Genomic DNA, 22295 nt, shown 5'->3' with positions numbered 1-22295 from the left:
ATGTGTTGCTGAATGAGCCTTTTATACTACAGAGCTCTGTTAAGATTCTGGTTATTATTTCAAGATCTGAAAATACAGTAAGTGTTTGGATTTTTATTAATAGGTGTAGAAAAATCAGTAACTGATGCCTCAGAATGTCTGCTTTTTCTGTACACTTGACTGCCAAAACAGAATTAATGTATATTGCTCTTAAGGAAAAATATATTTTTGATTAAGTTTTATCCATGTCTTTATCTTTTTGCAGAACTCTTTCAAGATCTGAGCCAATTACAGGAAACATGGCTTGCAGAAGGTAAGGGAAAAAACTGCTTGTAAAAAGAGGAAAAACAACTCTGGAGGGGAAAAAAAAAGTCCTGAACTTGCTGTCTTAATGTTCAGCCCAATTAATTGAGCTCTAAAAGAGCCACCTCATGTGTCATGCATACATTAGAGCCTCTGATGAGTTTGTCTTTGGGGACTCTGGGGCTGCTCTACCCAGTGTCATCACAAATTACCAGGAGAAATTGCTTCCAGCTCACAATCACATCTGCTTTTGGCAAGAACTAATGCACCAAGACTTCAAGTTCTAAGCCTCTGTTCAGATTTTAATTGCAATTGATCAGGTTTATATTATTGTACCTCGAGAGACTACATACAGCCAGAACTGGGCTTGCTGTTTCCTTTTCAGCAGCACATATAATTATTTGGTGTTCTGGTGGAGTACTTTTCTGATGGCAGAAATTAGTTTCTCTGGGTTCATCGGGACGGGATGCTTCAAGATTTAAGTGCAAGTGTCTTCTTTCCACCTTGTTCACAACACAGAACATTAGGTGTGTATGAAATACTTAACCAATACTTTTTTCTTTCTTTCTTTTATTGTTTTCCTTTTTTTTTTTTTTTTTTTTTCAGAAACCTTTAAATATTCTGCATGTTATTTTTGTCTTTGTATTTGTAGTCATGAGATTCTGTACCGGGTGATTAGAAAACTACCATCGGTCTGTTTTACACATGCATGCTCTTTTAAGTATTTCAAATAATCTTGCAAAGCACATTCTAGTGAAGAGACAAGGTTTAAGAACAATAATGTACAAATCTGAATTTCGAGTAGTTGTTGAGATATTCATTTAACAGTAACAAAAATGAGCTGCTGCATTAGAACTTTAACAATTTGCAAGGTACCTTTTTGCTTGTTCAAGTCTATGTTTTCAGCAATATTTTCTGATTTTTTTTTTTCTTTGATATTTGCAGTGCTGTTTATTTGAAGCATAAAGATTTTTGTGCATTATCTCTTCTTAATATTTCTGGTCAGCTTTTTATGTGAACTTCTGCATCTGAAATAGACATAAATTTGATGCAAGTTACAATAATCTCTCCAGATTCATCCTGATTTAAATGAATGTGATCCTGATTTAAATTCACATATGTTTAAGTTCTTTCCTGTACAGGACTATTCACAGCTGTCTATAGAAGAGATGTTCTGTGTTTGGTTTTTTTTTGGGTTTTTTTCGGTTTGGTTTTTTGTTGTTGTTGTGAATTTTTTTGTTTGTTTTTTTGAGGTGTTTTTTTGTTTGTTTTGCTTAGGTTTTCTTTTAAAGGAGGGATGTTGGGGTGAAATGCTTGCTGTTGGTGTTCATAGAAAGGGAAATATTGCTGACTACTTGTTTATGCCCTGATTCTGTTTTAACAGCTTTTTGTGTGGTCTCTTTACCTATTAGTAAGTTGTGAGGTATTGTTTATTTTGATGACATTTTTTTCTGCTAGTATTAGTTTTAGTATGGGGTTATTCTGTGTATAATCATAAACCCCTCCTGAAATTAATGGGACATAGGATATATTTTTATGAACTAATACAATTCTTCCCTAATAATTTAAAACAGACTGTCCTGAACTAAGATCATTTTTGTAGTATAATGGTCAGCTGTAACTGTCTCCCTGTGGTGATTTTCCTAAGGAGCTCTTTACATTGTATCATCTCATTCACAGTAGCAAATCAGAAACATGTTAAAATGCTACTCAAAAGATACTATATTTTAATTTAGAGGTTAACTTTCAGTTTGATTGTTTCACTGGCATGGATGGTTTTGTTTCTGAAAAATGGTAACATTTCTTTGATCTTAAGTCAGAAAAAATACAGACAGATTCATAATGTATGTGCAGATAATAATGGAAGTTTGAAAAACAATGCAGAATTTTAAACAAAAATTTTATAATTTCCATAGGTACATAAATTAATGTAATGACAATTTTTAATCTGAAGGCACTGCTTCTTTTAGACTAGAATAATTTGTTTGAGAGCCTTTTAACCTCTTTATCAGAGAGTATTTCACTGAATAAATTTAGATAGGTTTTGATAGAGAAGGTGTCAAGTCCCATGTCAGCTATGTTGAATAACCTTTATAAAGGCAGATAAAATAATCTGGGAAATATTTAAAAATGAAAAAAGATCCTTTTTTTTTAACCTAGCAGAAAGAAATAACCTAAATAACACTATTTGTCCGCAGTATATTGTAACTAAATATTACAGGTTTTTCAGTGTTCTAGAAATACTTAACAAAATCTCTGTTTTGGGCCATGCCGTGGTTTGAGCTGTTTCATGAAACAAACTTTGCAGAGCTTTTCATAAGGCTAAACTAAAACTGAAATAAAAAGTTAAGATGACAACTTCAAATATTGAGCTATTAGCTTGATCCCAAAGTTTTATGGGAAAAAAAAAAAAAAAAAACACAAACCCAAAACACCCATAACAACCTGTTAGTCTTTATAATATGCTAGTGTTTGAGGATACTGTAGCTCTGCTCAAATGTCTATATGGATGAGCTTAGCCAGGAAACAGATTTTGAAATCAGACTTGTTTACCCATTGCTAGATGTGTCCATTTATGTTCTTCTGGACCTTCCTAGGCTAGAAGTCTGCCAATTTGGCAGCATCAATACTGTTTACATATTTCTTTTCATAAGGCTCTGGAGCCAGGGAAATGACCATGAAATTTTAAAACATCTTGACCCTTTTTAAGAAAAGCAGTGGCAGCTGACCAGGTTTCTCCCACAAGTTCAGATCCTCACTGGGGAGTAACCAGGTCAAAAATCTACTTATTAGTTAGGAGAAGAAAGTGAGTTGCATTTTATAAACCACAAAAATAATGCTGGTGGATTTTTCTTTATTTTGCTTTTCCTGAAGCTGTCCTTACTGCATCACATATTTTAGCCTAAAGATTTTTACAGTTAGTGTCACCTGTAACAAGTTGGTGGTAAACAAGTAAACAGAAAAGAAATGTATTCTCTTCCTCTTGAAAATGGTGGGAGGTTCACATGTATTAAAGAATTAATCCAAATGTAAACAATTTGTGTAACCTGTTTAATATTTTATTACTACATAATTAACAAGCTGAATACTACTTACAGAGAGCTCACAAATGTATTGCACTAGCTGCATAGTAGATTTTTATGGAAATGAGTTTTACTTCTTACTCTGTGTAGTATTATATATGTAAGAAAGACTCTAAATTATTTTGATGTAAAACAACTCTAAGATTGCCCTGTGTCAATTCTTATGCAAGATAGAAGGTAGAGTATAACAGTTTTCTCATGCTAGAAAGTGAAAATGGGAAGCCTTTAATAATTTTTTCAATGTTCAACCTTGAAATAGTTAAAGTTGCCTATTGCTAATCAAGACAAATATTATTTGGATTTTATCTTTTATATTTAAATAACTCAGTGGCAACATTTTGACATGATAATACTATGAAATGGGTTTATTGATTCCATGTGTTTGGAATCAGATTGGTTCTGTCAGGTAGCAATTGTTCGGTGATTTGAAAAAAGTGGTTAAAATATGAATCTAATGTTATCTTGTCATGGTAGCTCTACCTACTTGTTGTGGAACAAAATGAAGAGAGAACAAATTGGTAGTGAGTGTCTCCTTTCTATGGCGAAAGCATTTGGTTTTGGGGAATACTAGATGAACAAAAAACTCAGATTTTTAAAAAATATCATTTAGATACTAATTTCTCCTACAGCTTGTTTAAGATACATAAAAGGCATCCCAAGCGAAGACAAATAATAAATTTATGCACTAGATCTGCTTCTTGCAGCAATAGTTAATAAGCTTCTCAAATGGCAATATACTAAAAACAAAAATACAACATTCTTTGTGTGATTTGAAAACCATACAAAAAGATTAAGTAAACAGTAAGGGGTTTGAAATAACAGCTACAGGTAACGAGTTCGTGCCTCTGCCGCAACTCTGCTAAATTGAGTGGATGGCTTATCAGGCTACTGGTATTCAGAAGCCGCTTTTTAGTATCTGAAAGTAAGTAATTTCTCTCAAATAATTATTGGCCAACTTTGGAATGAACTCGAGGAAATAAGTTTCTTCCCTCTGTTCTCCTAATGTGAAGGTCCCACCAGTGTTGCAGTGATGTCTAAGCAAGTGTTGACTTGTAGTTTTTTTCCTGAAGGAAGAGGTGTGAAAGGAAATAGTTTCTAGGTCTTGAAGGATTGCTTTTAATAAAAGAGAGTACTGGATCTTCAAATATTAGTCTAGTTAGAGTGGCTTTGTTTAATCTGGCTAACTAGCTTTTTTCTGCCAAAAAATTGTAAAATTTAGCCAGTGTAAGGCAAATGGTATGTAGCCACATTCAAGAACTATCCACGTTTTTATGGGAGCAATAAGAGTCAAGAAATTGTAATTTAATACCTCCATGACTGAAATCTGCCTGATAGGAACAAACACTCTTAAAATAAGTGAAAATACTTTCAGTTTGTAGTACAGAGAATATATTTTTTTTTTTTTTTTTTTGGTGGACTATAGTGATCTGATTTGATTTTCTAATACTCACAGCTCATGATCATAAATATCTGCACAAAAAAAAAAAAAGAACAGATTAGACAAAAAGGAGGGAAGGGGATTTTATTAAAATAAAAATCCAAAAGAAATAAACCCACCAAAAATCTAGAAGTCTGAAAGTCTGTGTAGTAATAAACTTTTTTGTGTTTTTCTTGTTTGCTAGTAAAGCAAATAATTTTACTGAAAATCATAATTTTCAAAAACAGAGAGGGGTTTGCTAACCATGAGGCATGTCGCAAAATATTAAATGTGAGTACTCCTTTTAAAGCTAACTTCTTTTCTCATTTTTAGTATAGCAGCAAATGAAGAGCAGATTCTGCAAACCCATCTTCATATTCCTAGGGATTATTCACATAAGGAAGAATTTTGAGATCTGGAGCTAGTTTTGAAGTGTATTTAAGTTTATTAGTCAGAGCATCTCACGTTATGTAAAAAGGGTTTGGGGTTGTTTTGACAGCAAATCCAGTGCTTATGGGAAACAAATTTTTTACCATCTTGAAATTTATCACTGATTTACTTTCCCAACACTTCTTTGTTAGAAACATTTGTTCCTGTGGAAAAAATACAGCCACCAGCCAACATCCCCCCACCCCAGCTCTTGCAGGAATACTTACAATTTAGCCCATCTTTCAGATATTCAGAACTGACAATGAATCAAAGAGAACTCAATAGATCCATTACTGTTGAGGCCCAAAGTCTTATTTTAGCTGAGGCCAAAATACTACTGCTCATATAGAATTTCCTGTCAATTTAAATTTCTTTTGCCACTTTGAATAAATGATGGATATTTTAAAACTAATTGCTCTTAGCTCTAAAAGTGAAGCATGAGGTCAGAGCACACAGTACTGCAGGAAGTGTTCTGCTACCCAAAATAAAGTTTTAAGTGAAGCATTTTCAGCTTCTTGTTTTTCTGGACAGTTTCCATTTTTTTTTTAAGTGTTTTTTTTTTTTTTTTTTTTTCTTTTTTTTAAGAGGAACACCTTTCTCTGGAGTGCAGCTGAGCTTTTGGAAGCAGTTTGTGAGTGGGAGAAGGAAGAGTTAAGTTTAAGCCCTTTATAGTTTGCTTAACTTTTCATTTATTAAATAACGTTCCTCAGCAGGTCTGTGCTGCATCTTGAGACAAAGCAGTGAAATCGCTGTGTTTATGCCTAAAGTTCAAGTTTACTTTGCTGTAGCTTTCTGGAAGGGTGTGACATGAAAAGCTTGTGGTTGGGGCCACATGGTTCATGCTGGACTGTGTTTTTGTGAATGGAGGCAGAACTCCAGTTCTGACTGCTTGTCTTGAGGAATTGCTTCGGAGATCAGCTGTCTCATTCACTGGCAGAAAGAATGACTCATACATCTTCTGCCTTGTTTGGCTCCAGGTCATTGTTACAGTGGATAGAGCTGGTTTTAATTAAATATTAACTCCTTTTGTCCTGGATGCTTGTTAATGGGGACTTTTTGTTTACTTGCAATGAAAGCAAGCTAACAGGCCCGAGTTCTAAACTTTTTTTTCCCTCCAAATTGCTTTGCCTTTGCAAAATGAGCTGTCAGTTCAGCCATTCAAAGAGTGTTTAAAGCTTTAAAAACTACAGACAAGTATTAAGTATTTTTGTGCTGTGAATGTTTGCATATATCAGAGGTAGTGAAACTGTAAAACTTAAACTGGTAAGATCTTCAAGATCGTAATTTAAATTTATGCATGCTTTCCAAATCCTCTTGAGACATTATAGCTATAGTCAGAAGGAAAAAAAAAACCAAAAACTTTTGGTAATATTCTAGGCTGAGTTGGATAGCTTATGCTGCAGATGTCTGCTTCAGGAGCCTGAGACTTGATGGCTCTGAATGTGGAATGAACTCATGTAGCTGCTTCTGCTATAAGCAGTAAAAGCCACGTGCTTAATATCCTTCAAAACCTTTTATCAGTCTTTTGGAATATACTTGCCTGCTCAGACCCCCATAATTAAGTAGTTCGAGGAAATGTTCTCATTCAGATGGGTGATCATTTCAGATATCTTTTTTTCAATTTCCCTCTGAATGGCAAAGTAAAAAAAAAAAAAAAAATTTGCTGATTTCTGCATTGTGTGTTGTGTACGTTAGAAGTTTTTATGGCGACCTTGCTAAGTTGCAGTATTTATGAATAAAAGAGGAAATGAATGGCCTATGTATATAAATGTGTAGACAGTTGTGATACTGCAAGTTACGTTTTCCTTTCAGACATTCATGTTGAAGTGTCTTTACCTGCCTATTTAACTTGCTGCAAAATCTACCTGTAAATATCCAAAATCCAGGTACAAAAGCCCTCCTCTGCTTGAGCAATGGGATGATGTATCCCATGATAAAGCATCTCACAGCAAGATGCTGCTGGAAGGAGTCTCTGTGTGACGATGAGTGCTTGCATTTCAGCAGTATGATCATATGCAAGTTTCAGTTTTGCTTGTTTAGGAATAATATCAGATTAAGTGAAAGAAAGAAGTACTCATTTCGACCAGTTAGAAGGTCCTTTTAATTTCTCCATATAGGCTTGTGGGCTCATTTCTAAGGTACTGATGCTACTAAATTTGCATTCCAGGTGGAAATGCATATTCCTAGTTTGAATGTTTTGGATGCTGTTATTTGTTTTGTTTATATTTAGTAGGGTTTAAAACACTCTTTAACTTGAGCTGTTCCTTTCTCTACAGAGGCTTTTAAGGCTATGTTAATATTGCATTGAAAGTAAATTTTGACAGCATAGTCTCCACCTGTTTCTAGCGTACCGATAAAATGATGTGCTCCGTCTCTATTAAATACACCTTCATAAATTTTGGGGATCCACAAATAAAGTACATTATTCTTATTTACTTCATAAACAAGAGCAAATCAGGGGTAATGGCAGTAACGTAGTGGTTTCTATGACAGTTCAACCAGATATATTTTATTTTTTTCATAGAGTACTATGGCTAGGGGAAAACAAAAGGACCTTACTTACTGATATATATATAAATCTCTACAACAGATTTTTTTCTGGACTAAGTCAAATTAAACTGATAAAACCATAATGAAGCACTGGTGAAGCTGTCCAGTGCACAGAGGACTCTCTGGAAAGTTATATGAGATTTCTATCCCTGTTCTGCAACCACTAAATGCAGCCTCATTATTTAAACAGACGGGGCTTTTGTTTTCTTTGAGGCTTTTAAAGATATCCTAGATTCACAAATTTTTATATATATATCTACATATACATGTATATATAAAATGCAGGTGCATGTTAAAAAAATTAATTCTGCTAGTCTCCTTGCTGCATTTGAAAATGATGGGTGGCTTAAGAAAATTGTGTGGGATGTGTCTTCTGTAAACAAGAAGTTACTTGATTAAATTACTTTAACTCTGAATGTACTCACAGATGCTTCAAAAACAAGTGGAAATATTAGAAATCTTAGGAACTGATTTTTAAGCAGAAGACCTTGATTCATAATCAGATTTTTCTGTGACAGTCAAATAGTTGGCATTTTTGTAAGGAAATGCCAAACAGTCACGTGTAGTCAATTGCATGAAATGTCAGAAATTGCAGAGTGTTAGTATTTGGGCTCATCCTATCCCTGAGTTCATTCTTGGTAAAACTTCTGTGGTTTCTCTGGAAGAAAAAGAAATTGAATGCATCAAAATACTGGCAATATTTGGGTTGATAGTGTTTTATACAACTTCAAACTTCGAGGAGCCAATATGTCCTCAAAATTACTGACTTATTCTAAAAGGATGGGTTACTGTCAGGTTTGATTTTTGTTCAGTTTTTTTTTTTTTTTAATTAGAAGACCAAACAACAAAGCAACAGTAGCTATTTTTTTTTTCAAAGTAAGACTAATTACACTTAGTGTATTTATCTCACACGTCTTTTAAAATCTGTATTTGCACATTTCCAAGGTCATTTTTAAGGGGTATTTGCTGCAATTAAGACAGTAGGATTTTAATTTTATTTTAAAACCCAGAGCAAATAATTTTTCAGTATTATGAGCCTGATTCTGAACTCTTTACCCAGGAAAAGAAAAATTCCAGTTAAGTCATTACAAATATTTCCTGAGTAAAGGAGTGGAGATCTGGTCCATAAAGAGCACTGTAATGCACATTCAAAATAATTGTGAGTAATTTAAATTAAATATATATTTTTAATTCAAATAAATTATATAAAAACTAGTAGAAATTGCGCATATATAATGGGGAATATGCATTTCCTATACTAGAAAGTGTTCCGAAGGGCACGAAAGTCACATTTTATCAACTAATCTATTTAAGAACATTTGATAGTCACAGTTTCGATAAATGATTATATAAACATCATTTACCTTTCAAATCTTGTTGGGTAACCAGATCATGGCAGATGTTAACTTTTAATTAAGATCATATGAATTATTTGCTTGTCTTTGGACAAGAACTCTGGAAAGTATTTTTAAACGAGAATTTTACGCAGCTTTGCTGTGGCGATTCCAGTTAGTGTGGATGTTGAGGAAAAGATGACAAAGTTAAACGAAGATAAGCTGGATCTCTCTTGATGTACCAGAAACAGTCATGCTCCGAGGACACTGCTTCTGTGTAATGTTCTGCACTTATTTGAATGTATTCATCTATAATAACGTTTAGTACTATTTCAGCTTAAATGGTTTAAATGAGTTTACCACACAGTTTGAGAGATGGATAATGTCTTAGATATACAATGAAAAGGAAATCTGGTACCAGAGGAGCAAAATTATCTATCAGCAGACCGTGAAATGATTGTATTTAATAGCTCAGGTTTGTGATGGAAGTTTCCTAAAAGCAAAGACAATCTTACAAAAGGCAAATGGATGTTAATCGTGATTTTTGTTTTAAGTAAAACTTTTTTGATGTCTGAAATGTTGTCATTGAACCAGGAATTCTGTGGTCTGGTAAAGTAGTTCTTTTTGAATATTTAAAACAATAACAGAAAATCCCATCTGTGCTGGCTGACTGCCACGAACAATTGGAATCACTTTTAAGTAAGCCGAAGGTGTGGTAGTTTCAGGTTAAAGAAGCATTAGTGTTAATCAGTGGGATTTGGTTTTATGTGGACTTTAGGTGGACTTTATGTGCAGATACTTTGAAAATAAGCACTAATGAGTTTTACCAGTGGCTTGGTAGGTCCAGATCCTGGTACAGGGAGTGAGGCAGGACCAGTGAGTCCCTACATCCTCCCTTCCCATTGTTCTGTGCCGAGACTTCTCTGGACTCACACTGCACCACACAGCTTCACCCCAGGGTTTATCTGATATTAAAATGATGCGCTTGCCTGATTTTCATACTCAACAATGAAGAAACAAAAAATCATAATTTTAAATTTGGCTGTGCTTTAAATGAAGCACAAGAATCTTTGTTTATGCTTTAATGGTGTATTTTAATTCTTGTTTTTTGATTGTTTTGTTTTTATTTTCCTTTCTTCAGCTCAGGTACCTGACAATGATGAGCAGTTTGTGCCAGACTATCAGGCTGAAAGTTGTAAGTATACTACAAATTATCACTTTCTTGAAATATACCTATTTGTATATTTATATTGGCATCTTTGTTATTTATGTTGTCATATTGTGGTCATGTGATAGCTCCTTTTGCTGATCGGTGACATCGGTGTATCTACTCATCAGTGATGAGTAGATAAAGCAAGTGGCATTTTGACATGCAGCCAAAAGAACTTCTTTGGGCTGAAGGTATAACCTTTAGCATGGGGCCCTTCCCTGTCATTTCCACCCACAGCCCCAGGGAAGACTGGAAAAACTTAGGTTGTGGAGGTGGAAGGAGTTTCTTTGTCTGTAGAATGTGCAGAGGAGGTTTTTAGCCGGTACAGATCAGATACTGTGGGACGTAGGATGCATCTCTGCTGAGCAGAGGCTGCTCAACACATTTTGTGTATGAATAAATAAATAAGATTATCCACGTAATCAATCAAATACAACCACAGCTGAAGCATTTTAAAGTTGTCTTAGCATGTGGCATTTTCTTGCTCAAATAATATTTTCCTTCAAGTTAATAGCTGCAAACAGGAGTTATGTTAAGCTGGGTACTTTGCGTTGTTTTCTACTTACTTAACTAGAGTCTAAACTTATTTTTATCAGCCTATACTCCTCAAGTCTTGCCTTTACTTATTAAAATGCTCCTATTCTGTTAAATGCTGGCTCCATTTTGCTGTACCTGATGTTCTGTGGTATTGGATGATTGCAAGGACATAGCATGAGAAACATCTGACAGTCACAGGCTTCTTGGAGCTTCTTTTTGTAGTTTTGTTCTTCATGGCAAGGCTTCTCCCAGTCATCAGAGGTCTCTTCTAAACAGTGTCTGCTGATTGTAGCAGAGCACATGGTAGCTTTTCCATTTTGCTAAATAACTTAAATAGTTTATCCTATTGGAGTGAATTACTGCAGTTCACTAAACCAGATAGCTGTTAAACAAGACATTCATATACTGAAATATTAAGATTAATATAAAGAGACTAGGAAGAATTGCATTTAAATTGTTTCTAAAAAATAATTTACACTTACTGAATTTTCCTATAAATCTTTTAGATTGTTTTTTTCAGTTATTAAGAAGCCGTTTTAAGAGTATTCATAACAGCATCTTGTGAGGCAAAAAAAAGCCCACACTTTTTTTTTTTAATCCCCTGGAATTGTTGCTGTGCAGGATAGTATCCCTACACAGCAACAATTTAAATTAGTTTTTCTCTCAAAGTTCCTGTACATATGCTAACCAACAATCATGGTCACTTTTAAACTTTGAAAATTGCCTTTTATAACAGAGGTTTGTTGTTTTTTTTTTTTTTAACCTCTGTCTTCAAAGACTTTTTTTAAAAATAAATTACAATACAAAAGACAAAACAATCTATAAATTGAAAATCAGATATGTTACTTTACATATGGATCTGTGTTCAAATATAGTCATTCATGCATATGCCTTTGTGTAAGAGTACAAAGTTCAACTGGGGCTTCTATTAACCCACAATTATCGTTACACAACAAGTCAATGATTCTTGGAAAATAATTTGTGGACTATGAAAAGCCCCATTGAAGCTGGCCACTGCTTTTGGTGATAAAGAAATTCTCCTAATATGGCTATTTTATTAATGCTGTGTGTTTCAAAGTTCCTTAGCCACAGCTTGCATAGTATTATCAAAGGAACATTTATTTCTTCATTTCAGTTAGTTTCTTTATCTTAAGTAAAGGTCAGGAGAGCTTCCTGGAGAGTTACTCTGGCAAAGGTTATGGAGTTTCAGACATATACTTGGATATAATGTATGTAGCTGTGGGCTCTGCAAAACAGGAACGGAGATCAACATAACCAAAGCCATGGGGAAACTACTGCTGCAGAAGTAGCACAATTGTGACTGTTTTCTCTAGATCCAAGCCTGCCTTCAAACTCCATTATAATGACTTGCTCTATATAGTCTATAACTGTGCAGTACTGTGCCCGTTACTGGCAGCAGTCTGGCAAAAGCACTTGATTTCTTTTTTTTAATATCTACTTAAATTTTTTTTTTTTTTTTTGGTTATTTTTACATGGGAGAGAATGGACAAGCTATCATAGATTTAGTGTTTAATACATTTAATTGAGACAAAAATGAAGAAGGACAGAAGTGTAAACCGATGAAGGGGATCACAGCCACTTCAGTTTAAAGGCATCTAAACTAAACTGCATTGCTACAGAAATTTCATTTATGGAGTTGGATATAGATAGGGGTGTGTGTCTGATGTGCAAAGTGTGTAAAGAAAACTGAAGTGTTGCAGTGAATCAGTTACAATCTGCAGTCCAGGTAGAAAAAAATAATGGCATTTTATTTATAGCTTCATTTATTGAGAAAGGGGTTTTAAAGCTGAGACAGATCTGTACTGTTAAATTGAAAGTTGTGATAAACTGAAACATTAAAAGGAGACTTAAGAAGCTTCAGTAACAGTAGCAGTTCTGGAGCAGTGGGGTTAAAATTTTCTTGCCTAGAAATCACCAGCTCGGTGATTTGAAGAAATGAACTCTTGAAGCAAGATGTGGAAGGTAGTGGAGGAGCTGATATTGCCAAGATCATGTCCTAGCTCTGAGCAGGATTAAATGCCCCTTAAAGTGCTGTGGCTTTTGCATTTATTTTCTGTAATAATTATTTTAACTAGTGAAACTGCACTGGTATTAGTAACTAGGGGAAACATTTAGTTTAGATTAGATATGCAGTCCACTTTGTCCACTCAGGGATTTAACTTCAAAGCTAGCTTGGGACCATGAATATTTCAATTATGACTTGCTATTAAACTTCAATCAGTTTTTGAAAAGCAAACATAATATGTGTATTTATAGTTAGGTGTGGGCTTTAGATATTATGAGTGAGATCAACAGCTAGCATAACTTCATGTGGTATTATTGACGTTGTTGGAATTACGCGTATTTCTGTTAGCTAAGGATCCAGCATGTCAAGCTTTAAGCTGTTTAAAAGTAAAATTTGTTTTGTTACTCCTTTATGTCTTCTGGAAAGAGGCCCTTCCTACCATAAGAATTTTAGTAATGCCTGCACTTTCAAACCTTACTTTTTTGTCATCAAAGCCCCATCTTCTCTTACCTTTTTATTAAATATTTTTTAATTTGGCATACCTATTCCAAGGAACCTTTGTGTAATTTTGTTTAGAGTGAGTAGAATTCAGACTAGATAACAACTAGCTTGTTTGGCTGAAATTTGAAAAACAAAACACAGTTTGGTTTCTTGTCCCTTTCTACTTTCTTTGAGCACTGAAATTCTTGAGTTCTAAGAGACAAAAATGTGTATAAAAAAGATTTTTTTTTGTTTGAAATTATACTGGAAAAATATTGAATTGCATATTAAATAGTGTAATTTCCTTAGTTTTTCATTTTCCTTCTTGCAAGAAATAAAAATTCCACAGAAGGAGTGAGGAATCACTTCTATAGGCTTTTACTCAAAACTTCTTAATTTCAGGCAGGTTGGTTTTGTCTTTTTTTGAATCTGCTTCTATAATGCAGTTCACTTGTTTGCTGAACATTCAAGTAACTTCCTAATGACTATTCTTTAACAATAGCATAAAAAGTTGTGTAAAGCAAAGATGTAAAAAATCTGTTTCCTCTAAAAAGGTAAATGTTTTGGGGTGGTTCTTTTTAATCAACATTCTGTATGTGACACTTTTTCCTAATTCTTATCCAATTCATAAAACATAATTAAGCTGTTTTTCCTTCAATGTAAAGTCAGTATTCACATTTGGAGAAGGGTGACCTGTGTTAACTTCCTCCGATAAGGTTTCCTATTGTTTCAAGTCCATTTTCATATACTGAGGAGGAGCCAGATCCTGAACTGGTTGTAATCAGTGGCTAGGCTTTCAGATACTGTAGAACAGCAAGGACTTTCCACTCCAGGAGCAAAAATGAATAAAGTGTTCAGTTTGCCCGAAGTCAATAGCTGTTGAGGTGAAGATTACTTGCTCCCATTGTTTGGATGGTTTCTGTGACAGACATAAGAGGAAGTAGGTAGGATTTGCTGATGTTTAAAAGATGTAGTTGGCAAAGAAAACTTGGTATTGTCAACAAAACACTGAATTGTAATGCGACCTTGGTACAGTTGGTTATAAATGGGGGTTACTCTGCACCAAACTAGATTGCCTGGTGTCTTAATAGTATAATCATGGTTTATTTTGTTTTAATAATATGTATTTGCATGGATCTACTTTTTCAGAGTTTTCTTTTTCTTTTCTTTTCTTTTGCCTTGAAGTATTAGTTACATAATTAAAATTAATGATAATTTCTAGATTTTGGCTTTTATTTGTTATGGAGTTTCTGTTAATGTATTGTGCTTCACCTTCTTGATCAGTTTCCTTCCTTCTCATTTATTTTGTTTCTGTATTGTTTCCTAGATCATCACAGCCTTGCCTTACCACTGCCAAGGGGTAAATGTTAGTGTTAGACCACATCTGTTGACAGTAAATTGAAGGGCTGGCTGTAAAAATCCATGCTTTTCCATGTCTGATTAAACTTTAAAGTAGAAAAATATTTCTTTTAGCAGTGATTTTGTCACTGATCTTTCATGACCTTTATTCTTTCTCTTACCTCTTTTTTTGTTCCTCCAGGTTTAGTAAAGGGGTGCTTTCAATGTAGATGCCAGGAATCTTAAATTATTCAGGGATGTGCTTTTTAGATGCTCTGGCTTCAGTCTTTAAAAGCCTGTTAAAGAGAGATTCTTTACATAGGCTTCAGGTAGCTGTATTCTTCTGTCATTTTAACTAATGGTGTAGGATATTCCAAATGCAGTTTAAATGAGGAAAAGCTTTAATATTTATTTATATATTTGCAGCATACAAAAGAATGACTATTTTGCATTGCCATATAAAAAATGCTTCTTTTGGTTTATTTTCTTTCTCTTTCCTTCTGTGATTTAAATTTCAAAAGTGACTTTCAGAATTAGAAGCGCATTTTCTGCTTGCTTTAGTATGGCAAGAGCTGGTGAGAAATTGATAGAGGTTAATTTGCCCTTATTTTTACATATTTTGGAGAAGAAACCCCACACAATATAAGTAGAAAACACCAGAATACTAGGAGTTCTGACAGGTCTACTGAAGTCAAAATGAGGTATATTTACTGGAATTGGTTTTGGTTTTGATGCAGAATAGTTTAATTTTGCAGCTTCTAGAAAAGATTTTAGTGGCCTAAAAAAAAAGTCATTTTTGTAATGTGATGATTCACTTCATAGGCAGCTGGTAGTCATGTCTTGGTAGTGCACAATGTTCTAGAAATTACAGTTGGTAGCATTTTGGTTGTCTGCGTGTGGCAAGTTGCACACACCAGCATCTTTTCAGGTTGTTTTTTTGAGATTTTTTTTTAAATTTTATTTTGTCTTTATTTAGAGCCTGTGTGTCTGAAATAACCTTTTCTTTGAGTATAGATCTGCAAGTGTGGTGCTACAGCAGGCAGTTTGACAAATATCCTGCAAGGTGGTGCTACTTATTCCTGGTGCTGAGTTATTCCCTGGTAGGGCTTTCTTTTGCAGCTGTGTTTTGTTTCTTGCCACTTGTCTTGGAACTACTTCCTTCCATAGGTCAGATGTTGTCAAATACAGAGACACATGCTTACTTCCTTTAGTGCATGCCCGACGTGATGGATTCTTTCTTAAGCGCTGTGAGAGTCTGGGCTCTGTGGTTTGTTCCAAAAAGCCTTTAGCTTTGCATGACCTTGGGCATGTTGCTTAACATCTTTGTTTCTGGTTTGAAGTAGGTAGAGAAATGCATGTATCACTCTGCTGTGAGATACACAGCTTTCTTAATGATCACTTATCTGGAGATCTCAAAAGCATTTTACAAAGAAAGTCCAGTGCAATTGCTGTTGTAAGAGCTGAAGAGGTCAGACTAAGGAGTCGATGCTGACCACCTTATCTCCCTTCATAGTTGCCTTAGATAGCCTTGCTTCTTTCATTGTATCCCTGAGCACTTGTTTCCTTTGTTTAAAGCCGGACTGAAACTGTTACCACCTGTTAACTTTCTTTTTTCTTTTCCTTTTTTTTTTCCCCTTAATTCACATTCAAAAGAAATTAGGATTTATTGTCTTTCAGAAAACTCATTTTGTGACTCATTGATGGGCATTAGCCTGTGCTAATAAGGGGTTTGTTTTTCTTCTTTTTCCTCTAGAAGATTTTTGGAAATATTTAAATCTGCCATATAGTTGTGACCATAATTGCAAAATTTGATTCTTGAAAAACTTTTACCATCAGGGAGAGTGTCGACCATAATGCCTTTAATTTGTGATCTTAATAGTAGAGAATTTGTGGGCTTGCTTTGATTTATAATAAGCAGTTTCTGTTTATTTGCTTATCTGCTTGTATTTTTATATTAAATTTCCAGCTTTGAAGGAGCAAAGATTTAAGATTCTCCTGGACTGCAGTAGTGGTAGTGTCTCACAGGTCATGTAAATAGTGGTGGTGGCAGTAGCCCTGTGAAACAAATTAGAAGACCCCCATCATGAGCATAGCTTTTGATTTTTAAAACTTCTAAAGCGGAAGCTTGCTTTCAGAGTGCCCGGCAGGCTGTGATGTGTATATTATTGCTAATGGAAAGGTATCTCTGGTCATCCACAGAGACAGCAAACACCTCATGCAGACTGGTTTAACTGCACAGGACCAAGCTGAACCTGATGGTCTCCAGCAGTGTGGGGCATGGGGGAGCCCAGGCAGCTGGACGGGGCTTTTCTTGGCGGGGTTTTTTGCCCCTGTCTGCCCACTGCCCTTCCACCGCCATGTCCCTGCCCTGCCAAGCTGAGTTAGTTTCCTTTCCTTAGAGCCCCATCCTTGTTTGCTGCTTTATTGCAGATTAAAGGCTTGGGTTGCATGTGAAGGTTATCAGCTAATGAATAAACTTCAGTCATCCTGTCCTGTGATAAATCTGTCTCGTAGATCAAAGATGAAGCATGTAGACCTTTTTTCTTTCAAATGGTAATTTCTTAAGGCTGTCAGGTCACTTCCTAACATCTATTTACATGAAAACAAAAACATTAAACATATTTTATTAAAAATATTGAATTCTCAGTTTTGAAAAAAACTTCTATTTCCTCTCTGAGGAAGCCTCCCCTCCTTCCTTCTGTGGAGGTCTCCTCTGTGGAAAAACAAGTGATCCTCACATTGTAACTTGTGGTCATGGCAGTATTTTCTTAACACTACCATTATTTTTGTTTTAAACCAGATAGTTATTAATTTCATCAGGGGTATGTATATGTATTAGAACATTTTTTCACTTCCAGTTGTGTTAAAATGTGCATAAACTTCTTTTAGCTCTATTTTCACACTGAAACCAAGCAAGGCAGACTGAAGGGTCTTTGTGATTCTATTTTGATACAAAACCCTTATTCTCCTGAAGCTCCTTTCCAAGCAGTGTTTTCACAAAACGAGTTTTGTATTTCAAGAGCAGAGTAAATACTGATTTGAAAAATCTATACGCTCTGGAATGGTCTAAAATAAGGGGGCAGTCTGCAAGCTGAGTTCATCCACTTCTGTATATCGCATATGTTGCTTTATGTAAAATGTGTTTGCAGTCTGTATAATTTTTTATCTTTTTATTTCTGCTTGCTGCCTCAGCAACTGGAGATAGAAATCAGGCTCTCCTACAGAGTGCTGTGAAGTTTTCAAGGGATATAGCAGTTAAAAAAAGGAGGAGAGAGTGAAACTCTTCAAGATGTCAGTTAAGCACTGACACGCTTAACGCACATTTGTGTCATGTAGGACAGAGGTAGTCCTCTGTAAGCCTACAGGAAAAATAGTCCTTGTTTCAGGTTCTAAGTTCTTTTGTTTTGGTCCTGTGCATTTCAGTACTAGGAAGTACTTACAGTGAAGCCATTTATAAGCTGATAAATATGCATAAATGATTATATTTATTAATTCTTTTGAAATTTAGAAGTCATCAGTGTTTTTTGTTTTTTTTTTTTTAGGAATGGTCTAAACCTAGTTTAAACTTGTAAATGGAAAACTGATTATTTTATCAAGGCATGTGTTTGTCTTTTCCCTGAGAAGGAGTCTTTTCTTTTCCTTTCACTTATTCTTCATTCTCTTTGTCTTCAAGACATTACTCTTACCAGTTCCTGGATTCTAGTATGACCTTGCTGAGGTGAATGGAGAAGTGAACTGTCTTGGTAAAGGATATCTTTATTCTTACATATCTATTTCTTCTGTAAGCTGAGGATTATGCATGTTAGAAAAGAGTGAATCATTAGCAGCTTTATTTCTGGTTGTCTTTTTTCCTGTGGCTGTTTATGAACTTATTCAGCAAATGTGGTTGCCAGTAAGTTAATGTAGTGAAATATTTTCTAGCAGTGACATTTACTGCCGAGTCCTGCAGTCACTGAATAGGAAGGTTACTGACTGGCCAGGTTTTTGTCTTTGAATTTATATATTATGAGTCATCATCAAGGACATTTGAAAAATTACATGTGCAAAAACAATTCCCAGCCTTGCTAATTTGATCCTCTTTGCTCAAAGGTTGTTTCCTTTCTGCTTATAATGTATACCTAGAAAAGATAAACAGTTTAATTCTTTTTTAATACTCTGTCTTCATGCTCTAACTGAATGCAATGTTTCCTTACCAACAATCTGTTAAAAATTTCACATGACCAAAGCAATAAGAGAAATGGAGAAAACAAGGACTTTTTAAAGTGTCAGTATTCTGTAAAGACAAAAAGTTTCAAGCATTTGGCATTAGAATTTGGAAGCTGGATTAATACAAGTCTACACAGTCAGTGTGTGTGTGTATGTGTGTGTGTATATATATATATATATATGCATACACACATACAGGAAATACAACATGTAATTGTCAGTCTTACTGATTGTATGCACTTATAAAATAATAATCATAAAACTTTAGAAATGTTTGGCTTCAGAAAACATCAGCAAGTGTATTGGTAATGTATGTTCAGCAAGTCTTATATACATTAGGAATGCTTTAAGTAGCAGCAGAAGCCTTAAATATCTGTGCTGAGAAGGAGCACCTGGTTGCAGGTGGTCAGGCCTCCACTGGCTCCAGAAAGAGCACTTTGCTAAGAGTCTTTGAAAAACGGCCTACTTAAATATAGTCTTGACTTTATGTTCCCAGACGTAACCACTTTTGACAATGGCTTCTTTGTTTCCCTGTTGAAACAGTGATAAAAATTGCGAGCTGAATTTTACTGTTGACTTACCTTTTCCACTGGAGACTGCAGGTTTTGCAGTAGTTTTGGTAGTGAACTAGAGAATTAGATTTCAGCCTTGCTTGAATGATCTGTAAAAGTAAGCTGTTAGAGCTGTTACTGGTGAACATTTGTGAAAATTGAACATTGAAGCATGGAGGACGCATATTTAGAGTGGTGACAGTCCCTTTCTCCACATGAAGTAAACAAACATCCCATTAGCTACCCTGAGTTAGTGTATACTTATTCTGTGAATATATGCTTATTGTTAAAGGCAAAATTGAACTAAAAATAATCTCAAAATGCTGTTTTGTTCTATTTTAGTGCCTAGCATTGAGAGCTGCTAAAATAAAAACAAATTGTAAATGATTAGTTCTTTAATTCATGCTAGAGAGCACTCAGTGTGGAGTCCATTGCATTATTTATTGTTTTTTCTTGCTTTTGCATATACTTGAGTATATGACAGGCATGATTATCCTTAAGGATAAACTTTTATTAGGATGAGGATATTTTATGAGGATATTCCTGTTTTCATAGGGACACAAACTGACACATTGGTTATGGGTCTCTAAGGGTAGGCTTCTGAGGCTGAGCTACTTCAGACTAGTATCAACCTTCTGACATGGGTTGTTTGGATTATGGCAGAACCAGCAATCAAATCCAGTTTCTTTCACATTGTGTCCAGCTGCAAGAACAAGATCGGTGGCCCTCTCATTTATAGATGGCTGTTAGCTCTTTGAATGAATACATCAGAAAAGAACAACATAAATAATAATTATGTAGATGCAACTTGAAACTTTTCCGTAAGAGGGGAAATGAGGCAGAATCAGTTCCTGTTTGTTTTCTGCTGTGGGCATCTTTCCTAAATATCAAGGTGATGATACCTTTAAAACAAAAAAATAGAAAATACAAAATTGTTCATTTTAGAGTTTGTTGTTATGTTTGGGAAAAATGCTTGTTATAGTTTCCAGAGTTTTCTTCATAACTTTGTTTCTACAAAACCTATTTAAATCCAGACGTGAAATGTCAAACTGCAGAGTTACCTGAAGTGGAAAGTGTGCATGTGTGTGTATGTGTAAAATGCTGGGATATTACTGGATACTTTAGTAATGGAAACTACACAGTGCTTAGCCATTACCTCTCACAATTTAAATTAAATTTTGAAAATTGCTGCAAATGGAAATCCTGTCCTCAGAAAAGCACACAGACCCTAATATAGTGGCCAGCTCTTCTCTTTGCATTTAACTTTATTGATAATTCCCAGGTAGGAATACAATTTAAGTTTTCTCCCAGGCTTGATTTTACATTAAGAACTTCCTCTTTAGCAGAAGCTCTAAAGGTGGATTGCCTCTTTTTGCATCGTGCCTGGGAGCCTTTGGAGCCAGATACATTATCAGTAACTGTAGGAACAAATGCCCCAATCTCCTCCCAGGATTTTAACAGAGCAAATGCAGGTGAAGAGCAGCCCTGTTTCTCTGTGTGGACGTGGAGGTTGCAGATCCAATATAGAGGGCTTAAAAATTCTTTGGAATTTTTTTTTTCCCTCCCTATAATCATCTTCATCTATCCACGTGTTTTAGTTCAATTGCCACAGAACCCAGCCCTTTTAATTTTATTAGGTTACCGCTTCCTCCTCCAGAGAGCCTCTGTTTATTTTGGGGGCAGGGAGAGCTCTTGTCCTGCCTCACCTGCTCTCCTCAGACATCAAAGTGAGCCAGTTCACTCCTCCTAGCTTAATCCTTCCCTTCTCCCTCCCACCAATGTTCTGCAAATTTCCTGGTATTCTTCTCGGTTATCCAGTGCCCGTGGTATTTGTCAGCAGGTTCACTTTTACCCTGGAGGTACTTGCTAGGAGGCAGAGACCCTCTGGCAGCACTTTCCACTCGACTGCCTGCAGCTGTGAGTCTCCTACAGCTGGACAGGTAAATTGTCTGGAAAGGAAGGAGAGCACTGCAGGAAGGGGACATAAATCGGAATAAAACAGTGCCAGTGACAGCATTTCTGTGAGATTGCTTCTTTTGGAGGCTAAGAAACTGTGTTGGTAACTGCAGCTCCTGCTGCCTGAAAATATCTTCTAGAGAGTTCTTAACAGGAAAATGGAAATCTTTTGGGGATAGAGGCAAAGAGGGATCAACTAACCAAAACTGTGCCAAAATGTTCCATGCTTGGGGGTAGAAGAGTAGAGACGGTTTTCTAATACCGTGTGGCAGTTCAGCCAGGTAGCAGCTGCCCAAATACCCTGCTAGTATATGACAACAGACCTATAGTGCCTCACATAGGTATTTACTAGAAGCCTCTAGAAAAGTTTGCCTTGGAATTGCTCTGCCTTTGCGTTTTAGTGAGTAGGTTATCTTTTATTGATATTTAGTGAAAGTTACTCCCCCTACCCCCCCAGTTGGGTGGCTTACCTTTTTGGGTGGGCTTCTTACTTTTTGTTATACTGAATATACTCTGTGAATATACTATGAAATTTTCTACTGACATGGTCCTTTTAAATGACAAGCCAAGTGGCTACAAATATCTGAATTATCTCAGTGGTGCCTTCAGGACTTCCAGAAGGATGCAGGTGTACCCTCAGTAACTAATGAGCATTTCAGAAATTGCAACTGCACAGACAAGCAAATCTGGGATATCTTGCACTAAAAGTGAACCAATTATTAAGCTGAAGGGTGCAACCTCTAATATTGTGCTTCCTCTCCCACACTAACTGGGAACCCCTCCACCTCTCAGGGGAGGCTACATCTGTCATGGCAAAGGGATCTTGGGTTTGCTGCCCACAAATAGCAATACTGACAGAATGTTTTAGTGTCTTAGTGCACAAGCTTTAGAAAATT

At 35.5% G+C, this 22295-nt stretch overlaps 1 protein-coding gene across 3 annotated transcripts in view; it reads left to right on the top strand.

Moving 5' to 3' along the window:
* The window catches only part of ETV1 (ETS variant transcription factor 1), a 66215-nt gene that overhangs the window by 3085 nt on the left and 40835 nt on the right, over positions 1–22295 (top strand). For 2 of the 3 annotated variants that reach the window (XM_053960388.1, XM_053960384.1), the window contains exons 4-5: positions 245–292; positions 10237–10290. In XM_053960388.1, the coding sequence (XP_053816363.1) occupies positions 245–292; positions 10237–10290 (102 nt within the window). Of the gene's footprint in view, positions 1–244; positions 293–649; positions 810–10236; positions 10291–22295 lie in introns of those variants that run through there. The other variant, XM_053960397.1, reaches the window with a different exon arrangement.

This window comes from Vidua chalybeata, chromosome 1, assembly GCF_026979565.1.
Source record: "Vidua chalybeata isolate OUT-0048 chromosome 1, bVidCha1 merged haplotype, whole genome shotgun sequence".
Taxonomy (NCBI): Eukaryota; Metazoa; Chordata; class Aves; order Passeriformes; family Viduidae; genus Vidua; species Vidua chalybeata.
The sequence above is the reverse complement of the archived record's forward strand: the minus strand, read 5'-3'. Positions and strand labels throughout refer to the sequence as shown.